At 42.3% G+C, this 26784-nt stretch overlaps 1 protein-coding gene across 1 annotated transcript in view; it reads right to left on the bottom strand.

Annotated features, from left to right (window-relative positions):
* The window catches only part of LOC124020644 (ephrin type-A receptor 10), a 48597-nt gene extending 22155 nt beyond the window's left edge, over positions 1-26442 (bottom strand). Inside the window, exon 1 of the mRNA XM_046335885.1 lies at positions 26171-26442. Coding sequence (XP_046191841.1) covers positions 26171-26249 — 79 coding nt within the window. The 5' untranslated portion in view covers positions 26250-26442. The remainder of the gene's footprint in view (positions 1-26170) is intronic.
* Positions 26443-26784: the final 342 nt, after the last annotated feature.

A 26784-nucleotide genomic window follows, 5' to 3' on the forward strand; every position in this document is an offset into this window, starting at 1 on the left:
AGCAAAGCAAGCAAGAATGCGACGGGGGTTGCTGTAGATCGATGAGTACAGTAGACTTCTAGGCTGGATTCCAATCCAAATCTCCCCTGGCTGCTACAACTTCCGCCCAGATCTGCAAGATCAGGATGCTTCAAGTTAGAAGGCAATATTTGAGGGCCGTGGGAGAAGTACTGGAACCCAGCCTGAACTTTAACTAGGCACTTCGTCTCAGCTTGTGTTGGACGCAACGGCCCGGTTGGCTTGTTGTGCTGAAGCGTTTCCTGCGGAGGGTGTAGGGTTTTGTGGTGGGGCGTGTTGACAAGAGGAATCATGTTCTGTGTTCAGCCCAGCAGAGGACGCGCACGGGGCACTCTTCTCTCTCTCAGTGTGTGTGTGAGAGTGAGAGTGAGAGAGTGACACTGTCGTTATGCTTTTTTCATGTTTTTTATTTAAACTTTTGGACATTTTTCCTTCTCCCTGGCAGTTGTAGTGTAACAATGGCAGGTAGTCTAGTGGTTAGAACGTTGGGCCAGTAACCGAAAGGTTGCTAGATCGAATCCCCGAGCTGACAAGGTAAAAAATGGTAATGAATGGATGTGGATGGTACTGGTCCTGTGACTCAGTGCTGGTGTGTGTGTGTGTGTGTGTGTGTGTGTGTGTGTGTGTGTGTTGTGGTCCTCCTCTGCAGGCCCGTGAAGCCACACTAAACACTGCTCATTCACACACAAACACGGCTGCATTAGCATCACAGGCTGCTGGATCAGAAAACCTGGAGCTACTGAACGTCTTCAACTCTGGAGCATTTTACCACAGAGTGGGGATACAAACATATCGTTATGTGTTCAGTAGCCCCAGGTTTTCTGAGGTTAGTTTCTCTGAAACACACAGATATGCACACACTCTCGCTCCCTCTCTCAATTCAATTCGCTTTATTGGCATGACATAATGTACATATTGCCAAAGCTTATTTTGGATATTTACAATATAAAAAATTAATTAAAATGAGAATCAAAATTGTCAACGGGACAACAGTAACCAAGGGTCAAAATAACCATACATTCAACAATAAGCATACAGTAGAGGACATGTGCAGGTTGATTGGTCTGTCAGACACTGTCCCTCAACTTATGGCAGGCAGTAATGTATTGCGCTGCCAACCCACAGCTCTCTGCGTCCTCTCCCAACAGGACGGGTAGCCTTCTCTCATCAGAGAGGTCTTTGAAACCTTGAAGAGTTTCAAATTTGGGAAAACGACACTAATTGTTTTATATTTGACATGTTGGCAGGAAATGCAGCTCCGTCTCAGGTTCTGCTGTTGTGCAGTGGTTGCACAGCCTTTCCTCTACAGGGAGCCAGGTTTTTCCCGTGTCTACCCTTATATTTAGCCATGGTGTACTGTCGATTTAGGGCCAGATAGGACTGCATTTTGCTTTGTGCTTGTGTTTCCCAATAAGCAATATAGTTTTGTTTTGTAATTTGGTTTATCCTGATTGATTGGATGTTCTGGTCCTGAGGCTTCAGTGGGTTAGTAGGACAGGTTTGTGAACTCAGCCCCAGGACCAGCTGGATGAGGGGACTATTTTCTTTGCTCAGCTCTTGGCATTGCAGGGCTTGGTAATGATATGAGATGTTGGAGATGTTTCCAAAACGGAATTGTTCTTTTGAGTTTTTATTATTAGTGGATATTGGCCTAATTCTACCCTGCATGCATTATTTGGACATGTAGGAGAATCTTACAGAACTCTGCATGCAGGGTTTCAATGGGGTTTGTCCCATTTGATTAAATCTTGTTTTGCAAGTGGACCCCACACCTCACTGCCATAAATTGCAATTGGTTCAATGACATATTCAATTCGTTTTAGCCAAATTTTAATAGGTATTTCAATTTGAATTAGCTTTTTAATGGCGTAGAATGCCCTGCGTGCTTTCTCTCTCTCAGCTCATTCACTGCCTCATTAAGGTGTCCAGTTGAGCTTATTTTTAAACCTAAGTAATTGTAGTGTGTGCAGTACTCTATATATTTTGTACCAATTGAGAACTTTGGTCTAATTCCCTGAGATCTGGATCTTCTCTGGAAAATCATTATTTTAGTATTTTGGGGGTTTACTGCCAGGGCCCAGGTCTGGCAGTACTGCTCTAGCAGGTCCAGGCTCTGCTGTAGGCCAAGTGCTGTGGTTGACAGCAGGCACAGGTCATCTACGAAGAGAAGGCATTTAACTTCTGAATTGTGGAGACTAACACCAGGGGCTGAGGAATTTTCTAGAATAGTGGCCAATTCGTTGATGTAAATATTGAAGAGTGCAGGGCTCAGATTGCAACCCTGGTTAAAGAATTCTGTTTTTTTCTTACCAATTTTAATGCTGCACATATTGCCAGTATACATTGATTTAATTATGTCATGTTTTACCCCCTACACCACTTTCAATAACTTTTGTAGAACAGTCCTGCATGCCAAATAGAATCAAATGCTTTTTGGAAGTCGATAAAGCAAGCGTATTTTGGTGGACATGTTTATCTATCAGGGTGTGTAGGGTGTAAATATGATTAGTCGTGCGATGTTTTGGTATAAATCCAATTGGGCTTTTACTCAAGACATTGTGCTTGTTACATTTACAATACTACAGAAAACCTTCCCCAGGTTACTGTTCACACAAATGCCTCTAATTGTTAGGGTCGAATTTTGTCGCCATTCTTAAAGATTGGGGTTATGAGTCCTTGAATCCAGATGTCAGGGAAATAACCTACACTCAGGATCAGATTAAACAGTTTTTAAAACAAGCCAATTAAAAACATTAATATTGCCAATTTAAATAATTTAGGATGCCATCAGGTCCGCATGCCTTTTTACATTTGAGAGCCGGAAGTGTCTTATAGAGCTAATGATCAGTAATTGGAGAGTCCAATGGATTTTGATTGTCCTTTATAGCTTGTTCTAATCCATTCAACTTCATGAATTTGCCGTTGTTCTGCGTTTGTGTCAATTTGAACGTTGTTGTAGAGTGTTTTAAAATGGGTCGTCCATATGTCACCATTTTGTATCGCTAATTCAGATTATTTAGATGTTTTTTTCTTCCAATTTTGCCAGAACTTGTGTGTGTTTATGGACTCCTCAATTACTGTCAGCTGCTTGCTGTTGTACTGTGATTTTTTTGGTTCGGAGTGTTACGTTTATATAGTTTTAAAGTCTCACAGTAATGAAGGCGTAATTCACCATTATTTGAGTCTCTGTGCTTTTGGTTGGATAGTGTTCTAAGTTCATTCCTTGAAAGTTTACAACCTGCATCAAACCAGTTGTCATCTGCGGCCTTTGGTTTTTTATCAATTTCAATTGTGCTTCTTTTGCAGTTTGCCTGAAGATATAGTTGATGTTTTGTGTCTCTCCACTGATGCCTGCCAACCTGGCAGAATGTCAATGGCTCCTCGCAGAGTGTGTTGTCTGTCATTGTGTCTGGGGTGGAGGAGTGGGCTTTGTTACTGTTGAATTACCACTCCACTGCCTTTGTGGCGGGCTAATGAGCTGTGGCTCTGAAGGTCAACTCAAGGAGACTCCAACTTGAGACAAAATAACTCCAAAGGGGAGAAAGTAATTCACTAGGCAGAAGAGGTCTGCGTGGGTGTTAAAGGGATACTTTGGGATTTTGGCAATGAAGCCCTTTATAAAACATCCCAGTCAGATGATCTCGTGGTTACCATTTTTATGTCTTTGAAGGATACTGCTAACTAGCGTTAGCACAATGACTAGAAGGCTATGGTAACCGCTAGCATGGTGTCCATGAGTTCATCCAACTAGGGGGAAGTTGATAAAGGGACTTATTGACAAAAATCTCAAAGTATCCCTTTAAAAGACAGACAGAGAGGGCGAGTATGCCAGACACACAGACAGACAGGTGGGGGACGAGACATTCAGAGACGGAGAGAACTCAGAGGAAGTGTGCCTGTAGAACTACTGTGTGTTGTCATGTCTTTGCACAATTGTGCATGCGCATCCTGGCTGTGATTGTCATGGCAGTAGTATTGGTGACTGAAGGAAGGAGAGGAGCTGGCACTTCCTGCGTTGGCCCCATCTGCCCAGGAGAGACGAGCAGCCACCTCACCCTCTGACCATCTGACCACACATTACATCCCTACCCCTCAGTGCACCACACACACACAAACACGATCTACAGTAGCTCCACAGAATATTGAACGCAAACACAAGTGCAACCACACACTCAGACACCTAGACTCACTGAATATGCCACCACCATCTCCTACAAGAGCCCTGACTACATCATAAATAGCCATAATAATATCTATAATTTGGCAGACACTTCTGTCCAAAGCCACTTCCAAATCATGGGTGCAGCCATTTTTTTGTATGAGTGGTCCTGGGAATCGAACTCACAATCCTGCCATTGCAAGACCAATTTTTCCACGTGAGACTGGCCAAATACACACACACACAGACCCTGCAAACAGCATGAAAACCAAAGAAAACACTGACACGGTAAGACAACACAATACACGCAGGGAGAGTCAATAACTAGAGACATTTCAAAAAAAAAATATTATAATAATTTCACCTTTATTTAACCAGGTAGGCAAGTTGAGAACAAGTTCTCATTTACAATTGCGACCTGGCCAAGATAAAGCAAAGCAGTTGACACATACAACGACACAGAGTTACACATGGAGTAAAACAAACATACAGTCAATAATACAGTATAAACAAGTCTATATACGATGTGAGCAAATTAGGTGAGAAGGGAGGTAAAGGCAAAAAAAAGGCCATGGTGGCAAAGTAAATACAATATAGCAAGTAAAACACTGGAATGGTAGATTTGCAATGGAAGAATGTGCAAAGTAGAAATAAAAATAATGTGGTGCAAAGGAGCAAAATTAATTAATTAAATACAGTTGGGAAAGAGGTAGTTGTTTGGGCTAAATTATAGGTGGGCTATGTACAGGTGCAGTAATCTGTGAGCTGCTCTGACAGTTGGTGCTTAAAGCTAGTGAGGGAGATAAGTGTTTCCAGTTTCAGAGATGTTTGTGGTTCGTTCCAGTCATTGGCAGCAGAGAACTGGAAGGAGAGGCGGCCAAAGAAAGAATTGGTTTTGGGGGTGACTAGAGAGATATACCTGCTGGAGCGTGTGCTACAGGTGGGAGATGCTATGGTGACCAGCGAGCTGAGATAAGGGGGACTTTACCTAGCAGGGTCTTGTAGATGACATGGAGCCAGTGGGTTTGGCGACGAGTATGAAGCGAGGGCCAGCCAACGAGAGCATACAGGTCGCAATGGTGGGTAGTGTATGGGGCTTTGGTGACAAAACGGATTGCACTGTGATAGACTGCATCCAATTTGTTGAGTAGGGTATTGGAGGCTATTTTGTAAATGACATCGCCAAAGTCAAGGATTGGTAGGATGGTCAGTTTTACAAGGGTATGTTTGGCACCATGAGTGAAGGATGCTTTGTTGCGAAATAGGAAGCCAATTCTAGATTTAACTTTGGATTGGAGATGTTTGATATGGGTCTGGAAGGAGAGTTTACAGTCTAACCAGACACCTAAGTATTTGTAGTTGTCCACGTATTCTAAGTCAGAGCCGTCCAGAGTAGTGATGTTGGACAGGCGGGTAGGTGCAGGTAGCGATCGGTTGAAGAGCATGCATTTAGTTTTACTTCTATTTAAGAGCAATTGGAGGCCACGGAAGGAGAGTTGTATGGCATTGAAGCTTGCCTGGAGGGTTGTTAACACGGTGTCCAAAGAAGGGCCGGAAGTATACAAAATGGTGTCGTCTGCGTAGAGGTGGATCAGAGACTCACCAGCAGCAAGAGCGACCTCATTGATGTATAACAGAGAAGAGAGTCGGTCCAAGAATTAAACCCTGTGGCACCCCCATAGAGACTGCCAGAGGTCCGGACAGCAGACCCTCCAATTTGACACACTGAACTCTGTCAGAGAAGTAGTTGGTGAACCAGGCGAGGCAATCATTTGAGAAACCAAGGCTGTCGAGTCTGCCGATGAGGATGTGGTGATTGACAGAGTCGAAAGCCTTGGCCAGATCAATGAATAAGGCTGCACAGTAATGTTTATTATCGATGGCGGTTAAGATATCGTTTAGGACCTTGAGCGTGGCTGAGGTGCACCCATGACCAGCTCTGAAACCAGATTGCATAGCAGAGAAGGTATGGTGAGATTCGAAATGGTCGGTAATCTGTTTGTTGACTTTGCTTTCGAAGACCTTAGAAAGGCATGGTAGGATAGATATAGGTCTGACATACCTTGCTCTTGCTGCTCCAGCGGCGGACTTATTCTCCCCTCATGCAACTTTAGCGTAAACACAGACAAATTTTCCCTTCATGCATCTTTGGCATCTAATAACCATGGCTACAGTGCTGTGTTTCTGCTTAAGGCTAGAGGGAGGCTGGTGGACAGACATATAATGAAGAGAATTAGGTAGGACATAACATTTAAATATTTGACATTTAAAACATATATTTCTTACTTTCAATGTTAGATTACCACAAGAAGTCTGTGTGTGTGTGTGCGCCGCGCCTTATGAGCCTCAAGCGCATCCTTTATATGCATTGTTGGAATCGGCTAAACTTTGAACATTGAGATATTAAATGAATGATATGATTATGATGGGTTATGATGGATGGTTAGAAGTTAATGGTTCTCAGAAGAAAGAAGAAGGCTTCGGAATGTGTTTTGTTTGATGGAGGAGAGGAGAGTGATGTGTTGATACAGGGGAGACAGATGGACATCTGTGGATTAGGTGAAGGAGGGGTTGAGGTCAGATTCTCTTAAGAGAGTAATACATGTTTGGAATCCTGTTACCCTCTTTATTAGCTTCATGTAGAGCCATAAAATGTAAGGATTGGAGAGAAAGGGGAGTGTCTTAAGTGGGATGTATATAAACTGTGATGTCCAAAATGTTTCACTGTCTGTTTTCAGCTGTACAGAACCTTTGGGAAGAATAAACTTGGTTAAAAAGCTTCTCTAGCGTCCGTAGGTTATTTACTCTGAAAAATAAGAACCTAACAGCATGTAATTGGAAATATACACACAGCGTGTTTCTACAGTAAAGTATAGTATGTTGAGTTAACGACAGACAGGTGAGTTGAGGGCCATGCATGTCACCTACTTTGTAGAATACACAAGAATATCCCACGTTTTGGGATGAATCTCATTTCAGCCAGTGGGAATCACTGCTTGTTCTCTGGTTTAGGGAGTTCTATGTGTGTGTCACGTGTGTGTGCCGTTCAGGAAGACGCCAATGAATCAACTGTGCATAGGAATTTGGCGGAATTCCCCCTCTTGTTTTTCCTCTCCTCCGCTCTTCTACAATCACGCTGGGTTTGCCAGTGCAAGTGATCAATCATTTTTGTTGGCATCACTGGGTCAACATTGGGCAACACAGCCCTAATACACAGAGTAAAACCAAGCTGAAAGCAAGCCAGCGAGTAAACCAAGCTGAAAGCAAGCCAGCGAGTAAACCAAGCTGAAAGCAAGCCAAAGAGTAAACCAAGCTGAAAGCAAGCCAGAGAGTAAACCAAGCCAGAGAGTAAACCAAGCTGAAAGCAAGCCAGAGTGTAAACCAAGCTGAAAGCAAGCCAGAGAGTAAACCAAGCTGAAAGCAAGCCAGAGAGTAAACCAAGCTGAAAGCAAGCCAGAGAGTAAACCAAGCTGAAAGCAAGCCAGAGAGTAAACCAAGCTGAAAGCAAGCCAGAGAGTAAACCAAGCCAGAGTGTAAATCAAGCTGAAAGCAAGCCAGAGAGTAAACCAAGCCAGAGTGTAAATCAAGCTGAAAGCAAGCCAGAGAGTAAACCAAGCGAGAGTGTAAATCAAGCTGAAAGCAAGCCAGAGTGTAAACCAAGCTGAAAGCAAGCCAGAGAGTAAACCAAGCTGAAAGCAAGCCAGAGAGTAAACCAAGCTGAAAGCAAGCCAGCGAGTAAACCAAGCTGAAAGCAAGCCAAAGAGTAAACCAAGCTGAAAGCAAGCCAGAGAGTAAACCAAGCCAGAGAGTAAACCAAGCTGAAAGCAAGCCAGAGAGTAAACCAAGCTGAAAGCAAGCCAGAGAGTAAACCAAGCTGAAAGCAAGCCAGAGAGTAAACCAAGCTGAAAGCAAGCCAGAGAGTAAACCAAGCTGAAAGCAAGCCAAAGAGTAAACCAAGCTGAAAGCAAGCCAAAGAGTAAACCAAGCTGAAAGCAAGCCAAAGAGTAAACCAAGCTGAAAGTAAGCCCTAGAGTAAACCAAGCTGAAAGCAAGCCAAACAGAAACCATATAAATGTGGGTCTGCTAGTGAATTGTTTTGGGGAGAGTCATCCAGCTGACTGACATGACTGACTGGAAATAAAGCAGTTCCATCTGAAACAGCCTGATCATCTGCTGCTGCACTGATTGCAATCACTACCAGCTAGTCTACCAGCTAGTCCACACGCACACACACACACACACAATTAGCAAATCCATAAACCCACTGCTAGATGTGTGCAAACAGACCAACAGGCAAAAAAAAAACACTTTCAAAGATTATTGCGGTGGTGAAGACACTGGATGTTTCTCAATATGCATACTACCGTGCTCCACACATTCATGCTCCAAGTTTGTTTTCCGAGGACGTTTTCTTGAGTATGTTTTTGTGAGGACGAGAATGTGGAAAGCATAAAATGTTACATTTGAGAAGCACTCGCACGCTGTACTACATCGACCAAGAAACAAGATAACTACAGTTGAAGTCTGAAGTTTACATACACTTAAGTTGGAGTCATTAAAACTCATTTTTCAACCACTACACAAATTTCTTGTTAACAAACTTTAGTTTTGGCAAGTCAATCAGGACATCTACTTTGTGCACGACACAAGTAATTTTTCCAACCATTGTTTAAAGACAAATTATTTAACTTATAATTCACTACAGCAGAATTGCAGTGGGTCAGAAGTGTACATACACTAAGTTGACTGTGCCTTTAAACAGCTTGGAAAATTCCAGAAAATTATGTCATGGCTCTAGAAGCTTCTGGTTGATATAATTTGAGTCAATTGGAGGTGTACCTGTGGATGTATTTCAAGGCCTACCTTCAAACTCAGCTTGACATCATGGGAAAATCAGCCAAGACCTCAGAAAAAAAAGTCTGGTTCATCCTTGGGAGCAATTTCCAAACGCCTGAAGGTGCCACGTTCATCTGTACAAACAATAGAATGCAAGTATAAACACCATGGGACCAAGCAGCAGTCATACTGCTCAGGAAGGAGACACGTTCTGTCTCCTAGAGATTAATGTACTTTGGTGAGAAAAGTGCAAATCAATCCCAGAACAACAGCAAAGGACCTTGTGAAGATGCTGGAGCAAACCGGTACAAAAGTAAAACGAGTCCTATATCGACAACCTGAAAGGTCACTCAGCAAGGAAGCCACTGCTCCAAAACCACCATAAAAAAGCCAGACTACAGTTTGCAACTGCACATAGGGACAAAGATCATACTTTTTGGAGAAATGTCCTCTGGTCTGATGAAACATAAGTAGAACTGTTTGGCCATAATGACCATCGTTATGTATGGAGGAAAAAGGGGGAGGCTTGCAAGCTGAAGAACACCATCTCAACAAAGTCAAGATATTGGAGTGGCCATCACAAAGCCCTGACCTCAAATTCTATAGAAAATGTGTGGGCAGAACTGAAAAAGCATGTGATGAACTGAACAAACCTGACTCAGTTAAACCAGCTCTGTCAGGAGGAACGGGACAAAATTCACCCAACTTATTGTGGGAAGCTTGTGGAAGGCTACCCAAAACGTTTGACCCAAGTTAAACAATTTAAAGGCAATGCTACCAAATACTAATTGAGTGTATGTAAACGTCTGACCCAGCTTGCGTTGATGCATCGAAATGTGTACAAACGAAGTAGGCATCTGACAACTGCCCTCCGTGCTCCGTTTCGCATACTTTGATTTGCACTCCTATGCCTACCGGTCGCTGCTCAAATTTGCGTGCTCGGGGGCACGGTAGCATATTAAGAAACCCCCACTGACTCAGAGACATCTGTAACATAGGGTGGTAAAGAAAGCAATGACACTATGACACACGTCTGGTTCCACACTAGCAGCAATGTAACACACAATGACCTTCTTTGCCTTTCAGCTCAATCATATGGTGTGTGTGTGTGTGTGTGTGTGTGTGTGGTCCCTGACAAGTCACCCACCTCTAATCCCCCCCCACGCTCTTACTCGTCTCCCCCTTTAATATATTCTCTTCATCCCCCTCTCCTCCCTCTCCAGTACTTCTGTTGAACAACTGAATACTAAGGGGCCCATACTGGCAGGTTACAGTGCCCCTGCCACTCAACCCATTACAGGCTTCCACCACCTACACTGCTCTCGTCAAGGACCCCACGGCTAAGACCCTTTCATTATGAACAGCCGTCTCCGGGTGGGGGGGTAGCCACTTCAGAGGAATCTACTCTGCTCTTTGGCGGGGTGTTGGTGAGATGGGCAGGTCGTAAAAGCGATCGAGCCACAGCCGTGCGATTTATGTATTTATTCATCGCAGAGGAAACCGCGCATTAAAAGGTCGGGCAATTTTCCAAGTCACTGGTCAAACCCACACTGCCGAGGAGGAGAGGGGAGACAGCCTTCCTATTGTAACAGAGGGAGTGAGCCGTGGCTCAATATGCACCGGTGTGTGTGAGGGAGTGAGTAAGGGTGTGTGTGTGTGTGTGTGTGTGTGTGTGTGTGTGTGTGTGTGTGTGTGTGTAGACGTGCGTGTACTCTGAGTGGGTATGCACTGTGTGCGCATGTGTGTGTGAGCAAGTTCCACAGGTCTGAGTTTGAAAGGTCAAATGCCTCTCCAAAAGATTAATGGGGTGTTATGGGCATGGATGGGGGGGGATGCTTTATGAGCACCAGCCAGCTGAATTTCCTACTTGACCAACATTACCAGAAGGGAGGCGGAGAAAGGGGGGCAAAATTGCACACAAAGACAAGGATGTGTTGGTGTGTATGTGTGTGAGTGAATGAACCATTTGTGGGTGTATGCATACAGTACACAGTGCATTTAAATTAAGCCAGTGGTACTTGTCTAAATGCCTAATCAGTAAGCACGCTGTTTAACTGAGGAGTTGACAGCGCTGATAAGCGCATGATTAGGCGCGACATTACATATTTCCTCTGATTGCACAAATCCTTTGCTTTGTCACTGGATGGGACTCCTGTTATGTTTGCATCAAGTGGGATCAATCTCTTTACACAAGTGCTTTTCAAAACACAAGAACCTTGTTTTGCACACATTCATTTTTTTTATATATATATATAAAATGGTGTCCATTCAACTCAGGGGGGGCTTCCAATCAAACATGTATTAGTTGCTTTAAAGTCCAGCCCATCTGCTTGAAAAATGCAGTCCCTCATATGTAATGTGTGTGAACTCCTATTGCAAACAGTGATATCATGCATTCCAGAGACGTCTGCTATGACACATTGTACACATCATATTTGCAGCACAGATGTTGAGGAGGAGGAACATGATGGCATGCATATGATGACGCAGGGATTTGAGTGAGATTGGAAACATTACAGAAGTTGCCCTGCACACAGAGAGCAGCCTACAGGCCTGTCAACAGGCCTCGCGAAGTGACAAATTAAAATGTTAGAAGACGCCATTATTGTACAGTAGGTGCATAGGAATTTCTGATTGGTATTGCATGTGTGAGGTCAAAAGCACCACAGTCTAAACCCCCTAACATGTGCCGTTCAGACGATGCAGCAGCATAGGACTAGCTGGAGGACATAAAAAGACATTAGGAGCAAGAGTTGAACAGTTTCCAGATTTCCATACCTTCTTATGTGCCATCCCGGGATATACGGAATTACCGGCAGTGCACAAGGGGCGTTTTTTTTCCTTTAAAAAAAAAAAAAAAAGCCAAACGAACATCACCAGAATGCTAACAAGTACTAAGGAATCCTTACAGCGGATGCTAGGTAAATGCTAACAAGTACTAAGGAATCCTCACAGCGGATGCTAGGTAAATGCTAACAAGTACTAAGGAATCCTCACAGCGGATGCTAGGTAAATGCTAACAAGTACTAAGTAATCCTCACAGCGGATGCTAGGTAAATGTTAACGAGCGCATGTGAAGACCGACTAAATACAGACAACCCAGGTCATAAAGTTACACAATCCTCGCAAAAAAAAACAGTTTTGCAGCACAGACAATTATTAGAAAGCAGGGATCTTAATCCAGGAGGGGATTGTCTGTTACCAGGAAGTTTCATCTTGCAAGCTAACGTTAGCTAATTAGCAAGTTAGCAAAACCCAGCTGGATAAAATGTATTTGGCACATCTTATAGCCAACAGCATACCAGCCTGGATCCCAGTGCTGGCTTGCCACTGAAGCTAAGCAGGGTTGGTCCTGGATGGTACCTGGATGGGAGACCTGATGCTGCTGGAAGTGGTGTTGGAGGGCCAGTAGGAGGCACTCTTTCCTCTACTAAAAATAAACTGCACAGGGACATTGTACAAACTTGTACCGGTGAGCTTCATAATAAAAGATCATGTTGAATGTAATCTGCTTCATCTAGTGCACAAGTTGACTATAGGTATTTATTTAAGAAGTACTAGCATTCAAATGTATATTGATGGTATTGGAAAAACATACTGATGGTATTTCGAAATACGGTATTCAGGCTGACGAGCAGCCCTCACAGCCATTCCTGGCAAGGCGAGCACTGACAGCATAGAGGGGAGGCTCATGGGAGGGGAACAGACATTAGCAGGGGTGGACATGACATCTCGTGTGTCTTTAGTGTCCTGTCCAACATAGAATCCCTGGATAGATGGGCACATGGCACGGACCTCATGTCATGTTCTACAAGCCGCTAAAGAAATCAAACCTTCTGGTTTACATGACCATTGGATGGCTCAATACAGTAGGCAGATACAGTAATTCCATGTTCGGATAAAAAAAAAAAAACTACATCAAAAGTACACTGTATACCCTCCCAACCAACACGTGGATATTCTGATCATTTGCTGTGTAATGAAGACACCGACGAGGAGTATTGCCTGACCTGTGATACCGCAGCTAATGCTGCAGTCTAAAACAGGCTAGATTCAGGATGATAGTCTCTAAGCCACCAGCTGTGAGAAGAGGACCAGCACATGTAACCTTTGGTAATAGGAGACGGCACATTCAGTCACAAGCAGGTACTATATAGCCTGGGTACCAGTCTCTTTAGCTAACCCCACTCCCTGTACTCCATGTCATGGATCATCTTCAAATATGAACATTCTATCATTAATGAGCTGGAGGAGTAGTCTCTTTGGCGATGACAATGAGTGGAATGTTAGCTAAAGAGACTGGTACTCAGACCAGGTACTATAGGCCATACTGACTATTCCTTTGCCACTCATCGTGTATGCCAAAAGCATAAACGTTTTGTACTTCCAAGGCCGGTTTCAAAGCATCAGTTGTCAGTCCAAGTGGGAATTGGACTACATAATATACTGTATTGAATATGTTGAGGAACTAAGTCCCTTTGGCTGATATGGTCTGCCAGACAACCATTGTATTATCATCACTGTACAGTATATACAGAGGAGAAAATGCATTCTTAAAAGGCAACATTGTAAAACAAAGGCAAAGATAACAGCAGCAGTCCCCCTTAAGGCAAATGTTTTCTATATTAATGAGGCCTTTCATACTCAACCTTTAAGGAACCTTTACAAAACAACATGTAATGGAATGGTTATGGTCTGACTGTGTGTTTAATGTATGTGCGTGTGTGTTCATGTGAGGTGTTTTAATGTCTGTGTGTGTTTTAACGTGTATGAGTGTTTTGCACGTGGAGGGGCACACCTATCGGGTGTTAAATTATTATATATTTTTTTAACTTCTCCCCAATCCCTGCTACTGTATTGATGCACTCCCCAGAGTCCCACTCTCCATGTTCCTCTCTACTGAGTTTGCCAGCTTTATGAATATTGACTGAGGTGGGGCGTGAGCTAGAATGTACAGTATTAACCTTGGCTTTTGCCCGTGTTAACAGCTTTGGTGGTTGAGGATGGAAACCTATAGAGCAGACTGGAGGATAATGTCACGGCTTCTCATACTCTGCAATATCTATATTACCCATGCATGCAGATGCTAAAAATTACACAGATACAACACACACACACACACACACACACACACACACACACACACACACACACACACACACACACACACACACACACACACATAAAGACACACACTATTCTTCCGAAATCAGAATCCGCCATTCAAATCAAATTGTATTTATCACATGTGCCGAATACAACAGGTGTTTCACCTTAGTGAAATGCTTACTTAACCAACAATGCAGTTAAGAAAATACTATTTTTTAAGTAAGAGATAATAACAAATAATTAAAGAGCAGCAGTAAAAACACGGGACGAGATAAAAACAATAGATGGAATGCGGGGCTTTATACAGGGGGTACAATTTTTGGTACAGAGTCAATGATCAAGCGGGGCCCAATTAAGATGTCACAGGACTGTGCAAGGCAGGGGCGTGTCGACCGCATACCTCATATGCCCTAATATGTAGATGTAGGTAGAGTTTTTAAAGCGACTATGCATAGACAATAACAGAGGGTAGCAGCAGCGTAGAACAGGGGGTCAATGTAAATAGTCTGGTTAGCCATTTGATTAGCTGGTCAGGAGTCTTATAGATTGGGAGTAGAAGCTGTTCAGACCTAGACTTGGTGCTCCGGTACCACTTGCCGTACAGTAGCACAGAGAAGTTTATGACTACGGTGGCTGGAGTCTGACAATTTTTAGGGCATTCCTGACGCCACCTGGTATAGAGGTTCTGGATGGCAGGAAGTTTGGCCCCGGTGATGTACTGGGCCGTATGCACTAGAGGTCGACCGATTATGACTTTTCAACGCCGATACCGATTATTGGAGGACCAAAAAAAAGCTGATACCAATTAAAATCGGCCGATTATTATATATATTTATATCCATTACAACAATACTGAATGAACAATGAAAACTTTATATAATAAGCAAAAAATTAAATTTACCCTCAAATAAATAATGAAACATCTTCAATTTGGTTTAAATAATGCAAATACAAAGTGTTGGAGAAGAAAGTAAAAGTGCAATATGTGCCATGTAAAAAAGCTAACGTTTAAGTTCCTTACTCAGAACATGAGAACATATGAAAGCTGGTGGTTTCCTTTTAACATGAGTCTTCAATATTCCCGGGTAAGAAGTTTTAGGTTGTAGTTATTATTGGACTCTCTATACCAGTTTGTATTTCATATACCTTTGACTATTGGATGTCCTAATACGTACTTTAGTATTGCCAGCCTAATATCGGGAGTTGATAGGCTTGGTCATAAACAGCACAATGCTTGAAGCATTGCAAAGAGCTGCTGGCAAACGTAGTAAAGTGCTGTTTGAATGAATGCTTACAAGCCTGCTGCTGCCTACCACCGCTCAGTCACACTGCTCTATCAAATCATAGACTTAATTATAACATAATAATACACAGAAATACGAGCCTTAGGTTGTTAATATGGTCAGATCCGGAAACTAGCATTTAGAAAACAAAACGTTTATTCTTTAAGTGAAATACAGAATATTTTATCTAACGGGTGGCATCCATAAGTCTAAATATTGCTGTTACATTGCACAACGTTCAATGTTATGTCATAATAATGTACAATTCTGGCAAATTAGTTCGCAACAAGCCAGGCGGCCCAAACTGTTGCATATACCCTGACTCTGCGTGCAATGAACGCACGAGAAGTGACACAATTTCACCTGGTTAATATTGCCTGCTAACATGAATTTCTTTTAACCAAATATGCAGGTTTTAAAAAATATACTTCTGTGTATTGATTTTAAGAAAGGCATTGATGTTTATGGTCAGGTACATTCGTGCAACAATTGTGCTTTTTTCACAAATGCGCTTTTGTTAAATCATCCCTCGTTTTGCGAAGTTGGCTGTCTTTGGTAGGAAGAAATGTTTCACACAGTTCACAACGAGCCCGGCGGCCCAAACTGCTGCATATACCCTGACTCTGTTGTGCAGAACGCAAGAAGTGACACAATTTCCCTAGTTAAAAGAAATTCATGTTAGCAGGCAATATTAACTAAATATGCAGGTTTAAATATATATACTTGTGTATTGATTTTAAGAAAGGTGTTTTTGTTTATGGTTAGGTACACATTGGTGCAACAACTTGTTTTTTTTTCACGAATGCGCTTGTTAAATCCCCCGTTTGACGAAGTAGGCTGGGATTACAATGGTAAATTAACAGGCACGGCATCGATTATATGCAACGCAGGACAAGCTAGATAAACTTGTAATATTGTCAACCATGTGTAGTTAACTAGTGATTATGTTAAGATTGATTGTTTTTCTATAAGATAAGTTTAATGCTAGCTAGCACCTTACCTTGGCTCCTTGCTGCACTCACATAACAGGTAGTCAGTCTGCCACACAGTCTCCTCGTGGAGTGCAATGTAATCGGCCATGATCGGTGTCCAAAAAAGCCGATAACCGGTTGTTATGAAAACCAGCCTTAATAAAAAAAATCGGCCATTTCGATTAATCGGTCGACCTCTAGTACTCACTACCCTCTGTAGTGTCTTGCGCTCCATCCATCCCAAATATCCACATTCCTCACTAGCACCAGTATAAAGTCCCCTAATCATTCCTCACTATCCAATAAGTCTAAAGAATCAGCTAAAAAGAAGACATCCATCTTACCTATAACATCTACATCGGCACAAACACGCACGCACGGAGCGTTACTGCAGATACAGCAGAATAGCGTCAGTCCTTACAGGGGAACAAAGGAAAACCAGGTGACCCTCTAGGAAGCTTTAAAGACACACATAAAACCAATCAAACCATCAAAGTCAACGTTAGCATTTGGTAAGTAAGCAAATGCTTTAGAGTGCAGAGTCATTTTGGGGATTGTTGGACTGCAATTAGGATACATATCCTTTGTTGGAGAGCTATGCACCAAAGGAAAGGTGACTGGTTAGGACGCTCCCTTTTCACTCCTCCCTCATCCCAGTCTCCCTCACCTCCCCTTCCGTTTCTCGCTCACCATGTACCTGGCACTTTCCTCTCCTCCATCGGTCTCTGCCATCAAAATGACATCGCCCAAAAAGCCCAGGGGGACAATGTCACGGACACGGCTTCCAACTTCACAAATCACTTTGACCTTTCGCACACAGCGAGGTCGCCACTATCAGCTCCAGAACCCCTCTGCCTCAGCCAAGAGAGAAGGACCAGGGATCTGAGCCCACGGGTTGGCACTCACAAAAGTGGTTTGCATCAATCATAAAGGGAAGGGACTACGTCAGGTCATCTGCTTTCAAAGCATGTATCACAACTCATTTCAGAGAGTTCAGGATAGCACAATGAAGCATAGAATCAAAATGAGTTGACTGTTTTTCATGGGGCGACTGCTTTCAGCTGGTTTAAGCCCCACATGCAGGTAAATAAAGTCAGGTTGATGGTCATTGCCATGAGTCTTAATTTGCTATATTGTAAAATTGCAAATATTTTCTTAGTTTTTTGGTCTTAATTTAAGGTTAGGGTTAGGCAATAGGGTTGAGTTTAGGTTTAAAATCTTATTTTATGACTTAGTGGCTGTGCCAGCTAGTGACCACTCTGCAGAGCTGCATCAAGAACAAGATTCCTGACAATATCTATCAATTGAATCCGTTTTTTCTATTAATTTAATTATTTCTTCACAACCATCAATTTCAGAAATTAGAGATGTGAAAAAAACAGTTGTGTTTTGTTCTACCATGGGTAGAGGCATCTAAAAAAACTAACCCCCTTCTTGAGGATTGGCCATTAGCCTATAACACACAGTACTACATAGAATTGCTGGCACAAACATAATGAACCCAGAGGCTACGCTTCAGTTTTAGCCCAGGCTGAATCTCCCCTTCTTCCAGCTGCACAATGGGTGGATACGGAGGGGAGGAGGGAGAGGGAAGTAAATGAGATCCCGATGAGATGCCAAGGTGTGTTAGCATTGAGGCGTGGGGAATGAGAGAGCGGCTGCGAGAGCTAGATTGACTGTGCAAGGAGGGGAAGACACCACACACTGCCTACAGGGCAACAGCAGTATTAGCGCTCCTTAATCCAGCCTGAGATGTGAGACGCATGGTAATGTGGGGAGGGGGGGGGGGGGGTCACGCACACATATATAGGCCTTGCTCACACACCACACACACATATACAGGCCTTGCTCACACACACACACACACACACACATATACAGGCCTTGCTCACACACACACCTTGGTGCACGCAGAAATCTGAGAGACAACAAGAAACGCAAATAGACAGAGAGACCTAGTGAGACAAACACAGAAACAAGGACAGACAGAGACCAGAAAGACATTCACTACCAGGCATACCTCCAGTATCAGTCAAAAGTTTGGACAGCTACTCATTCAAGGGTTTCTTTATTTTAACTATTTTCTAAATAGTATAATAATAGTGAAGACATCAAAACTATGAAATAACACATATTGAGTCATGTAGTAACCAAAAAAAAAAAAGTGTTAAACAAATCCAAATATATTTTATATATTAGCCACCCTTTTCCTTGATGACAGTTTTGCACACTCTTGGCATTCGCTCAACCAGCTTCACCTGGAATGCCTTTCCAACAGTCAAAGGAGTGCTGAGCACTTGTTGGCTGTTTTTCCTTCACTTTGTGGTCCAACTCATCCCAAACCATCTCAATTGGTTTGAGGTCAGGTGATTGTAGAGGCCAGGTCATCTGATGCAGCACTCCATCACTCTCCTTCTTGGTCGAATAGCCCTTACACAGCCTGGAGGTGTGTTGGGTCATTGTCCTGTTGAAAAACAAATGATAGTGGGACTAAGCACAAAACAGCTGGGATGCCGTATCTGCCGAATGCTGTGGTAGCCATGCTGGATAAGTGTGCCTTGAATTCTAAATGTCACAGACAGTGTCACCAGCAAAGCACCCCCACAACTCCTCCTTCATGACTCATGGTGGGAACCACACATGCTGTGATCATACTCTGCGTCACAAAGACACAGCGGTTGGAACCAAATATCTCAAATTTGGACTCTGACCATAAGGACAGATTTCCACCAGTCTAATATCCATTGCTCGTGTTTCTTGGCCCAAGCAAGTCTTCTTTTTATTGGTGTCCTTTAGTAGTGGTTTCTTTGCAGCAATTAGACCATGAAGGCTTCATTCACGCAGTCTCCTCTGAACAGTTGATGTTGAGATGTGTCTGTTACTCGAACTCTGAAGCATTTATTTGGGCAGCAATTTCTGAGGCTGGTAACTCTAATCAACTTATCCTCTGCAGCAGACGTAACTCTGGATCTTCCCGTCCTGTGGCGGTCCTCATGAGAGCCAGTTCTATCATAGCGCTTGATGGTTTTTGCGACTGCACTTTCAAAGTTCTTGGACTGTTGTTTCTCTTTGCTTATTTGAGCTGTCTTGCCATAATATGGACTTGGTATTTGACCAAATAGGGCTGTCTTCTGTATACCACCCATACCTTGTCACAACACAACTGAATGGCTCAAACGCATTAAGGAGGACATAAATTCCACAAATGAACTTAAGACATTCCAGGTGACTACCTCGAAGCTGGTTGAGATAATGACAAGAGTGTGCAAAGCTGTCCTCAAGGCAAAGGGTGGCTACTTTGAAGAATCTCAAATATATTTTGATTTGTTTAAAGCATTTTTGGTTACTACATGATTCCATAAGTGTAATTTCCTAATTTTGATGTCTTCACTATTATTCTACAATGTAGAAAATAGTAAAAAGAAAAACCCTGGAATGAGTAGGTGTGTCCCAACTTTTGACTGGTACTGTATGAAGTGAAGATCCATGAAAAGGCACTCAGAACCAGGAATACACACGGACATACACAGTATCCTTTGTGAGAAGCTGTGTGTGACAGCCCACAAAATGGCTGCATTTATACAATTCTGATCTTTTGCCCAATGATTGACCAATAAGATCAGATAATTGGGCAAAGGATCAGAATTGTGCTGCCTGTGCAAGTGGCTTACCTTTCAGTTACCCTTTAGGTTAATAAAAAACACAAGTGTGTATGGTTCAATTCATTCTCATTGGACAGGTACGTGTATGAAAGTGGTGAATTACAGTGCATTGGGAAAGTATTCAGACCCTTTGACCTTTTACAGCCTTATTCTAAAATTGATTCAATTGTTTTTTTCCCCCTCAATCTACACATAATACCCCCCCCCCCCCCAAAGATCATCATCAAGGATCTCTGTACTTTTCTCTGTTCATCTTTCCCCCGATCCTAACTAATCTCCCATTCCCTGCCGCTGAAAAACATCCCCACAGCATGACGCTGCCACCACCATGCTACACAGTGCCAGGCTCTGTCAGAGTGACCAGAGATAGAGATAGAGATAGAGATAGAGATAGAGATAGAGATAGAGATGAGATAGAGAGATTTGAACAACAGACAAGAGGCAAATCCCCCTACTGTTGCGAGCCCCAATGACATGGCTGCCAACCCCAGCCTTCAGAAACACATTGCTTTCACAGCAATTAATCGTTGTCACAAAATCAATTAGAACAGAGCGTCCAATCCGACTGGCCAGCATTCCAGGGAAACGACTCAAGCTGGCAACACCGAGCTGTGGGTGTAAAAGTGCTCTATAGTATTATAGGGAAGGAATTATAAACGAGGGGTTATGCGTTCTATGGAAAATAATGAACGACGTAAGTGTTCCACGATGTGCCAGCGGAGTGGAACTGACCTTCCACAGAGTTGAGCTATTTCCCACAGAAGGAATAGAGCCCCGAGTTGATTATCCCTTTTATACCATTTGCAGGTAGAAATGTGTTCTTTCAACATCCACTGAAGAAGCTATACGTTTACTAGATAGCTACAGTAGTTGCCTTGGTAACCCCAGACTTGCTAGTCAAACCGCCAATGCTTGCTAGTCAAACCGCCAATGCTAACTTGATGCTATGAAAATTATTCAAAAAAATGTATTCATTCATTTAAAAAAATGGTATTAATTCAATTCATTGTTTATTCAACAATGCCAATAACTTTTCAATTCAACTTTTGCTTTCTAAAGGAGCTCAAACATTGCCATTCAATTCTACCGAGCGTTATAGCAAAATATTCCACGCTCTAGAATGACCTTCAAGCCAATCAGAAACGAGTATTCAACAATACCATGGTATAATACTCTATACCTAAACACTATGTCTGTGTGGATAATGTATTATGTAATGCTATATCTGTGTGGATAAGTATGCATGCAATTCTGTGTTCATGTGGGTGTACAGTAAGAAAGCGTGTGTGTGTGTGTGTGTGTGTGTGTGTGTGTGTGTGTGTGTGTGTGTGTGTGTGTGTGTGTGTGTGTGTGTGTGTCGGCATGCCATGTTATGTGGGTTTGTGCAGCGTGTGTATGAGAGGATGTGTGTGTGTAAGTAATAATGACGTGCATCTGTGTTTAAGCGAGATTGCTGTGTTTAAGTGAGATTGTGTGTGTGTCTGTGTGTAAGTAACAAAGCTATTTGTGCGTATGAGCCGAATGTGTGTGTGTGTGTGTGTGTGTGTGCTCGTTTGCATGTTTGTGTTTGTACATGCAATGTGTGTTTGCACAGCTTGGCTCAGCTGTGCTTAGACACTGCTGGAACTAACCCTCGCCTGGGGAAAGCATGTGATTATGTGCTCTTCCTTCTCTGAATCCAAGCACTGATTAGGACGCTTTTACTGGCCTCACCTGAGCCTAACAGTGACACGCAGCCCCAGCCCTTCCTGCATCAGAGCCACGCTCTATACCTCACAACCAGAGAGATAGCCCACTGGCCAGACTACTTTACAGGGCAGAAAGAGAGGGTAGAGAGGGGGCATCAACAAGCCAACTTTCACATTCTGCCCTCGGTTTTGAAGTATGAGCAATTGTGGGAATGAGACAAAGGAAACCATTTGCTCTATGCAAGTGTCAGCCAGAATAGATTCCGACCCAATGTTTGTTTACAACTACACTGGGATCAGACAGGCTTCCTGTTTAGATACTGCGGAGCTGGTGTAGGATTTGGCTCGGAAAACCTACCTTAATCCAGGGACGTGAAATGCGTTGTACTCCGACATGTCCCATTATCCCAACTGTTACACTGAGAAGATTGAACTGCTAAAAAAACTGGCAGGCGTTCAAAGTTCTCAGTGTAATAGTTGGAATAATGGTACAATTTGAGTACAACGCATTTCACGTCCCTGGATTAAGGTACGTTTTCCAAGCCATACTTGCACCGGGCTCCACAGTGTAAAATAAAATTGATAAATTACGAGCCTAGTTGGCTTAGCCACAGAAACAGACAGGAAACTTCTTGCTAGCCATTATTGGCAAAGATAATGGATGGGCTGGACATGCCGAAAGAGGAGCTCGGATTGGTCTATTATGTAGCATGCTGCTGTCTAACATTGCTACTGTGGCTTTTTAAAAAGCTATAACGTTAGCCATGGAGAACTGCAAAAGTGGTGATACTGCTCTCAACAACATTGCTGCCCTGAATTTAACAGGCGCTATCGACAAAGATCAGTTGGGAAAAGTTGTGATGGACTACTTTCTGCACACGGTCAGTGTGAACTGGAGTGACTTGACACAACAGGCCAAACAAGCTGCAGCTACAAACCAAACGGAAACGACACAGGACGTCTTAGTTAAAGGGTTCCAGGCTGCCGTGAAGCATTCATCCGTTTATATGGGCAAGAGTCTAGCTTCATTTTCAGATATTATACTTTCTAATTTTGTGAGAAAGTTTAATTGCAAGTGGACTGATAGCTAGCTTAATTGCACAGTGTACTGATAGCTAGCTAGCGAACGTTAGCTTGATGGCTGGCTGGCTAACGTTATGTGTATGATCTGTGTAGTAATATTACTTGTTTCTCAGAAATCCATTTGCATTGATAGGTATAGCCTAATGTTAGCTATCTAGCTAACATTGAACCTAGTTGGTTATCTTAAGCTACCTGCAGATTTATAATACAGCATTTCATGCATGGTGGCTAGCTATGACAATCCATTTGTACTGTATGGGTTGTGATTATGGTTAATAGTTTAGCTAGCTAACTTGATGGGTCATGTAACGCTTGTTACATGACCCATCAAGTTAGCTTGGTGTGTCTGGGGGTGATGACGGCCATCTATTGTATTTCATTAACATGTGTACGTCTACACATTAGTGACCCATCCACTTAGCTAGATGTGGCTGGGGGTTATAGCATTTCTTTCACATGACCCATCAATTTAGACAAGTGTCTGGATTAGCATCATCAAATAATTATGAAATATTTATCTGGACACTTTCTATTTTTGATATTGCTACTATGCAAATAACCCTTTCTCTGTACCATTTACACCTTCTGTATCCTGGGAAAAATACACTTAGATTTTATTTGATATAGTGTGCGTTTACCAGAGACGGTAATGTGAGGAACACAACCTCCACCAGAGTCAGATTAGGATATAGGCCAAGGACTAGATAAAGTGTATTTTTACCTGGAGTTTTCCTTATTGTAGGCTACTACTTTCACCACTTTAGCATTGAAATCTTTGGATGTTTACTACACTACCTTACTCACGATGTGAATCCTTAATGAAATGGGTGGGGCTAAGGCTTAAGAGGGCATGAACGATGTTAAATAGGTGTAGACAAAGAAGAGCTCTTCAGTAGATGCACCAAAACATTCAAGGTCCATTTTCTCAAAAGTCAGTTTACAAGTTGATCAAATTTCAAAGCAGAATTACTTTTCCATTGTTCCTCAACTGCAGTGTATAATATACCATTGTGTAGCTCTGAGTCTCTACTTTGATCCAATGTAAAACAAAATAAAACACAAGGCCTAATCAAGGGGGTCAGTCACATGTGAAAACATGTTGTTTCTATGATCTGTGGTTTAAAAGATAAGGGCCTAAAAAAATGATTCTCCGATTTCCAGATACTGCAATGAGATTCTAGCCAGAGGGAGGTTATTTTCTTGTTCCCCATGTAACGGATGTGAAATGGCTAGCTTAGTTAGCGGTGGTACATGCTAAATAGCGTTTCAATCGGTGACGTCACTTGCTCGGAGACCTTGCAGTAGTAGTTCCCCTTGCTCTGCAAGGGCTTTTTATGTCATTGGTTTCAACTTTTGAACTTTATATTTATTTTATACAAATCATAGAAATACAATGTTTTCACATATGAAGACACTTATTGTGCAGGAGATAATGACAATTAGGTTGAAAAGCAGTGGAATTGCCCTTTAATCCCAACAGGAAGCCTGTCTAACCTAGCCTTTTATAATCTGAGAGTGGATGATTTATACTCTCGTTTTAAACATGCAGGCTCAGCATTCCCTAACAGTCCCACTACAAGTTAGAATTTTGAATAAACTTAATTTCAACTTACTTTACCAGTCTACTGATTTTGTCCTTATGATGGAGGTAGTCTGAGACACAATATCCACAGGCAAGTATTAATAAACCAACTTTCAGCAAACTGGTATTTTTTTTCAGTTTATGTTTGCCATTTTGTATTGTCAATATTGATGCAATTCACATGTGACAAACACAATATGTAAACTATGGCCAAGCTTAATTAATGAAAACAATATATATTTATATATTCATTCATCGACAGCACCACCCCAACATACAGTATGTGAAAATGGCACGTGTCTATGTTTTGTAGTAAAAAATGGAAGATGCGTTTCCATTGACATCCTACACATAATTGGTTAAAAATCACATGCACACCGATGTCAATGGAAACATTTATCGTCTCTTTTTTTTATACAAAACATACAAACGTGCCATTTTCACATATGTTGATGTTGGGGTGGGTGCTAGAGTTGATGAATATGAACATTTAAAAAATGTCCTTTAACCAAACCACAAACGGAAAGGTAGACAATGTTCGGTTACAATGCTGTTTACACATTTTGCCTAATTTGCTATGACTCAGGAAATTGAAAAAAACAAGTAACCTAGCCTACCGGCCGTAAAAAGTCATACAAACAATACTTTCGTGTGGCTATTATATCTCCACTTCCTACTGTCAAAAGTGCCAATAGCACAGACAACCGGTAAAGTAAGCATAAATATTATTTTATTCAACATTCTGGTTTGAAGAGACAGTTGCGTCTTTTTTAGGGCAACTTCTTACAGACAGAATATCCATGGGTAACAATATGAAGTCCGATCCCAGTGCAGATGTAAGCAAGATTAGAGTCAGAATCTATTCTGGCTATGCAAGTGTCTGAGGGCAACAATGTTTCCTATTCAGTCTGGTTAACGAAGTAAATACAAAATATTTAGATGCACTATTGTAAAGTGGTTGTTCCACTGGATGTCATAAGGTGAATGCACCAATTTGTAAGTCGCTCTGGATAAGAGCGTCTGCTAAATGACTTAAATGTAAATGTAAATGTAAATGCTGGGACGTAGCCTAGTGCTGGAATACATTTTTCGTTGACAGTAGCCTAACCCTTTCTGACATTTAAGCAACGCTTTTTGTTGCGTTTCAGACTTTTTGACAAACAGTGGGCAATTTGTAATATGCTCATTCATACAAACTAGAAAATAATTACAACGTTGCTGCAAGACTACAACTGTCCAGGTTTCCGTTCAATGTCAAAGTGATAAAGGGACGCATAATGTAACAATACGATTGTAGGACTAGGCTATACATTCGCAACAAGATACGTTTGTGTGAATCCTTGTCGAAGTTGGTAAACTTAACACCTCGCTTTTACTTTTTACTTACATATCACCCCATTTTTAAAATATTTTGTCCACATGTTCAACTGTCACTTAGCTACTGAAAAGAGACGCGTAAAGCTGCCAGCTGTGTGAAACACCGAAGGCGGCTTTAACACCAAATTGATTTGGAGCGGTTTTTTCCGAACTCTGGCGCGTTTTACCCCTTTTAAAATGTTGGAGAAAAAAAAGCTACGGAAATTATTTACATAATATAGACCTATTTGTACAAATATACGTTTTGTCGACATTTCTGAACTTCCGCATCACCGTGCGTGCACCTGCAACCAGAATGGCGATTCGGTTTGGCTGGAGTGTTGGACGTTCATTCATCCATCTGCTACGAGCAGTCCGGGGTAAAAACACACAAACAAACCGTTTAAAATAGCTTCCACATACCTTCTTCAGTGTGACAGCCCTTGTTTCCATTCAGCAATAATATCCAAAGTACCGACATTTGCGTTTTAAAAAGCTCCATGTTTGAATGTCCAGCCTCGCGAAGCTCTTGTCATCTCTCTCCGGGCTTGCGCGTAACACACACACAGCAGAGCGAAGCTAGAGCCGTTCGGGCTAGTGCGAGCTTCACTCACTACGTGGTTTATTTGCTATCTCGGGGGAGGGTGTTGTGCATCAGATTGACATCATGCAAGTGCAATGATGGAAGATTTCGAAACGAGGGTACAGGAAGGTCGCCTATCAAAGCGCTCGGGAAATGAATCGCAACGCCAGGTGTTTTCGCTATTCGAATCATCACCGCTTTGTGATATAAAAATATATATATATTATATATCACCGCCTTTAATCGGACTAAAGTAACGGCAGCATTGACTTGGTGGGTGGATGCCTCCGCTTTCCATGTGTGATAGGTGTATTTAAGAATATTTATTCAAGAATATCTTTATTTTAATGATTGGATTATGTGCATTTAGATTAAATTAAGATTAATTATGTCTAGAGAATGGAGGGAAGGAAGCGATGTTAATGCGACATTAAAATGTCTAGAAATGTTGACT

The sequence above is a fragment of the Oncorhynchus gorbuscha genome, unplaced genomic scaffold (assembly GCF_021184085.1).
Source record: "Oncorhynchus gorbuscha isolate QuinsamMale2020 ecotype Even-year unplaced genomic scaffold, OgorEven_v1.0 Un_scaffold_871, whole genome shotgun sequence".
NCBI classification, from domain to species: Eukaryota; Metazoa; Chordata; class Actinopteri; order Salmoniformes; family Salmonidae; genus Oncorhynchus; species Oncorhynchus gorbuscha.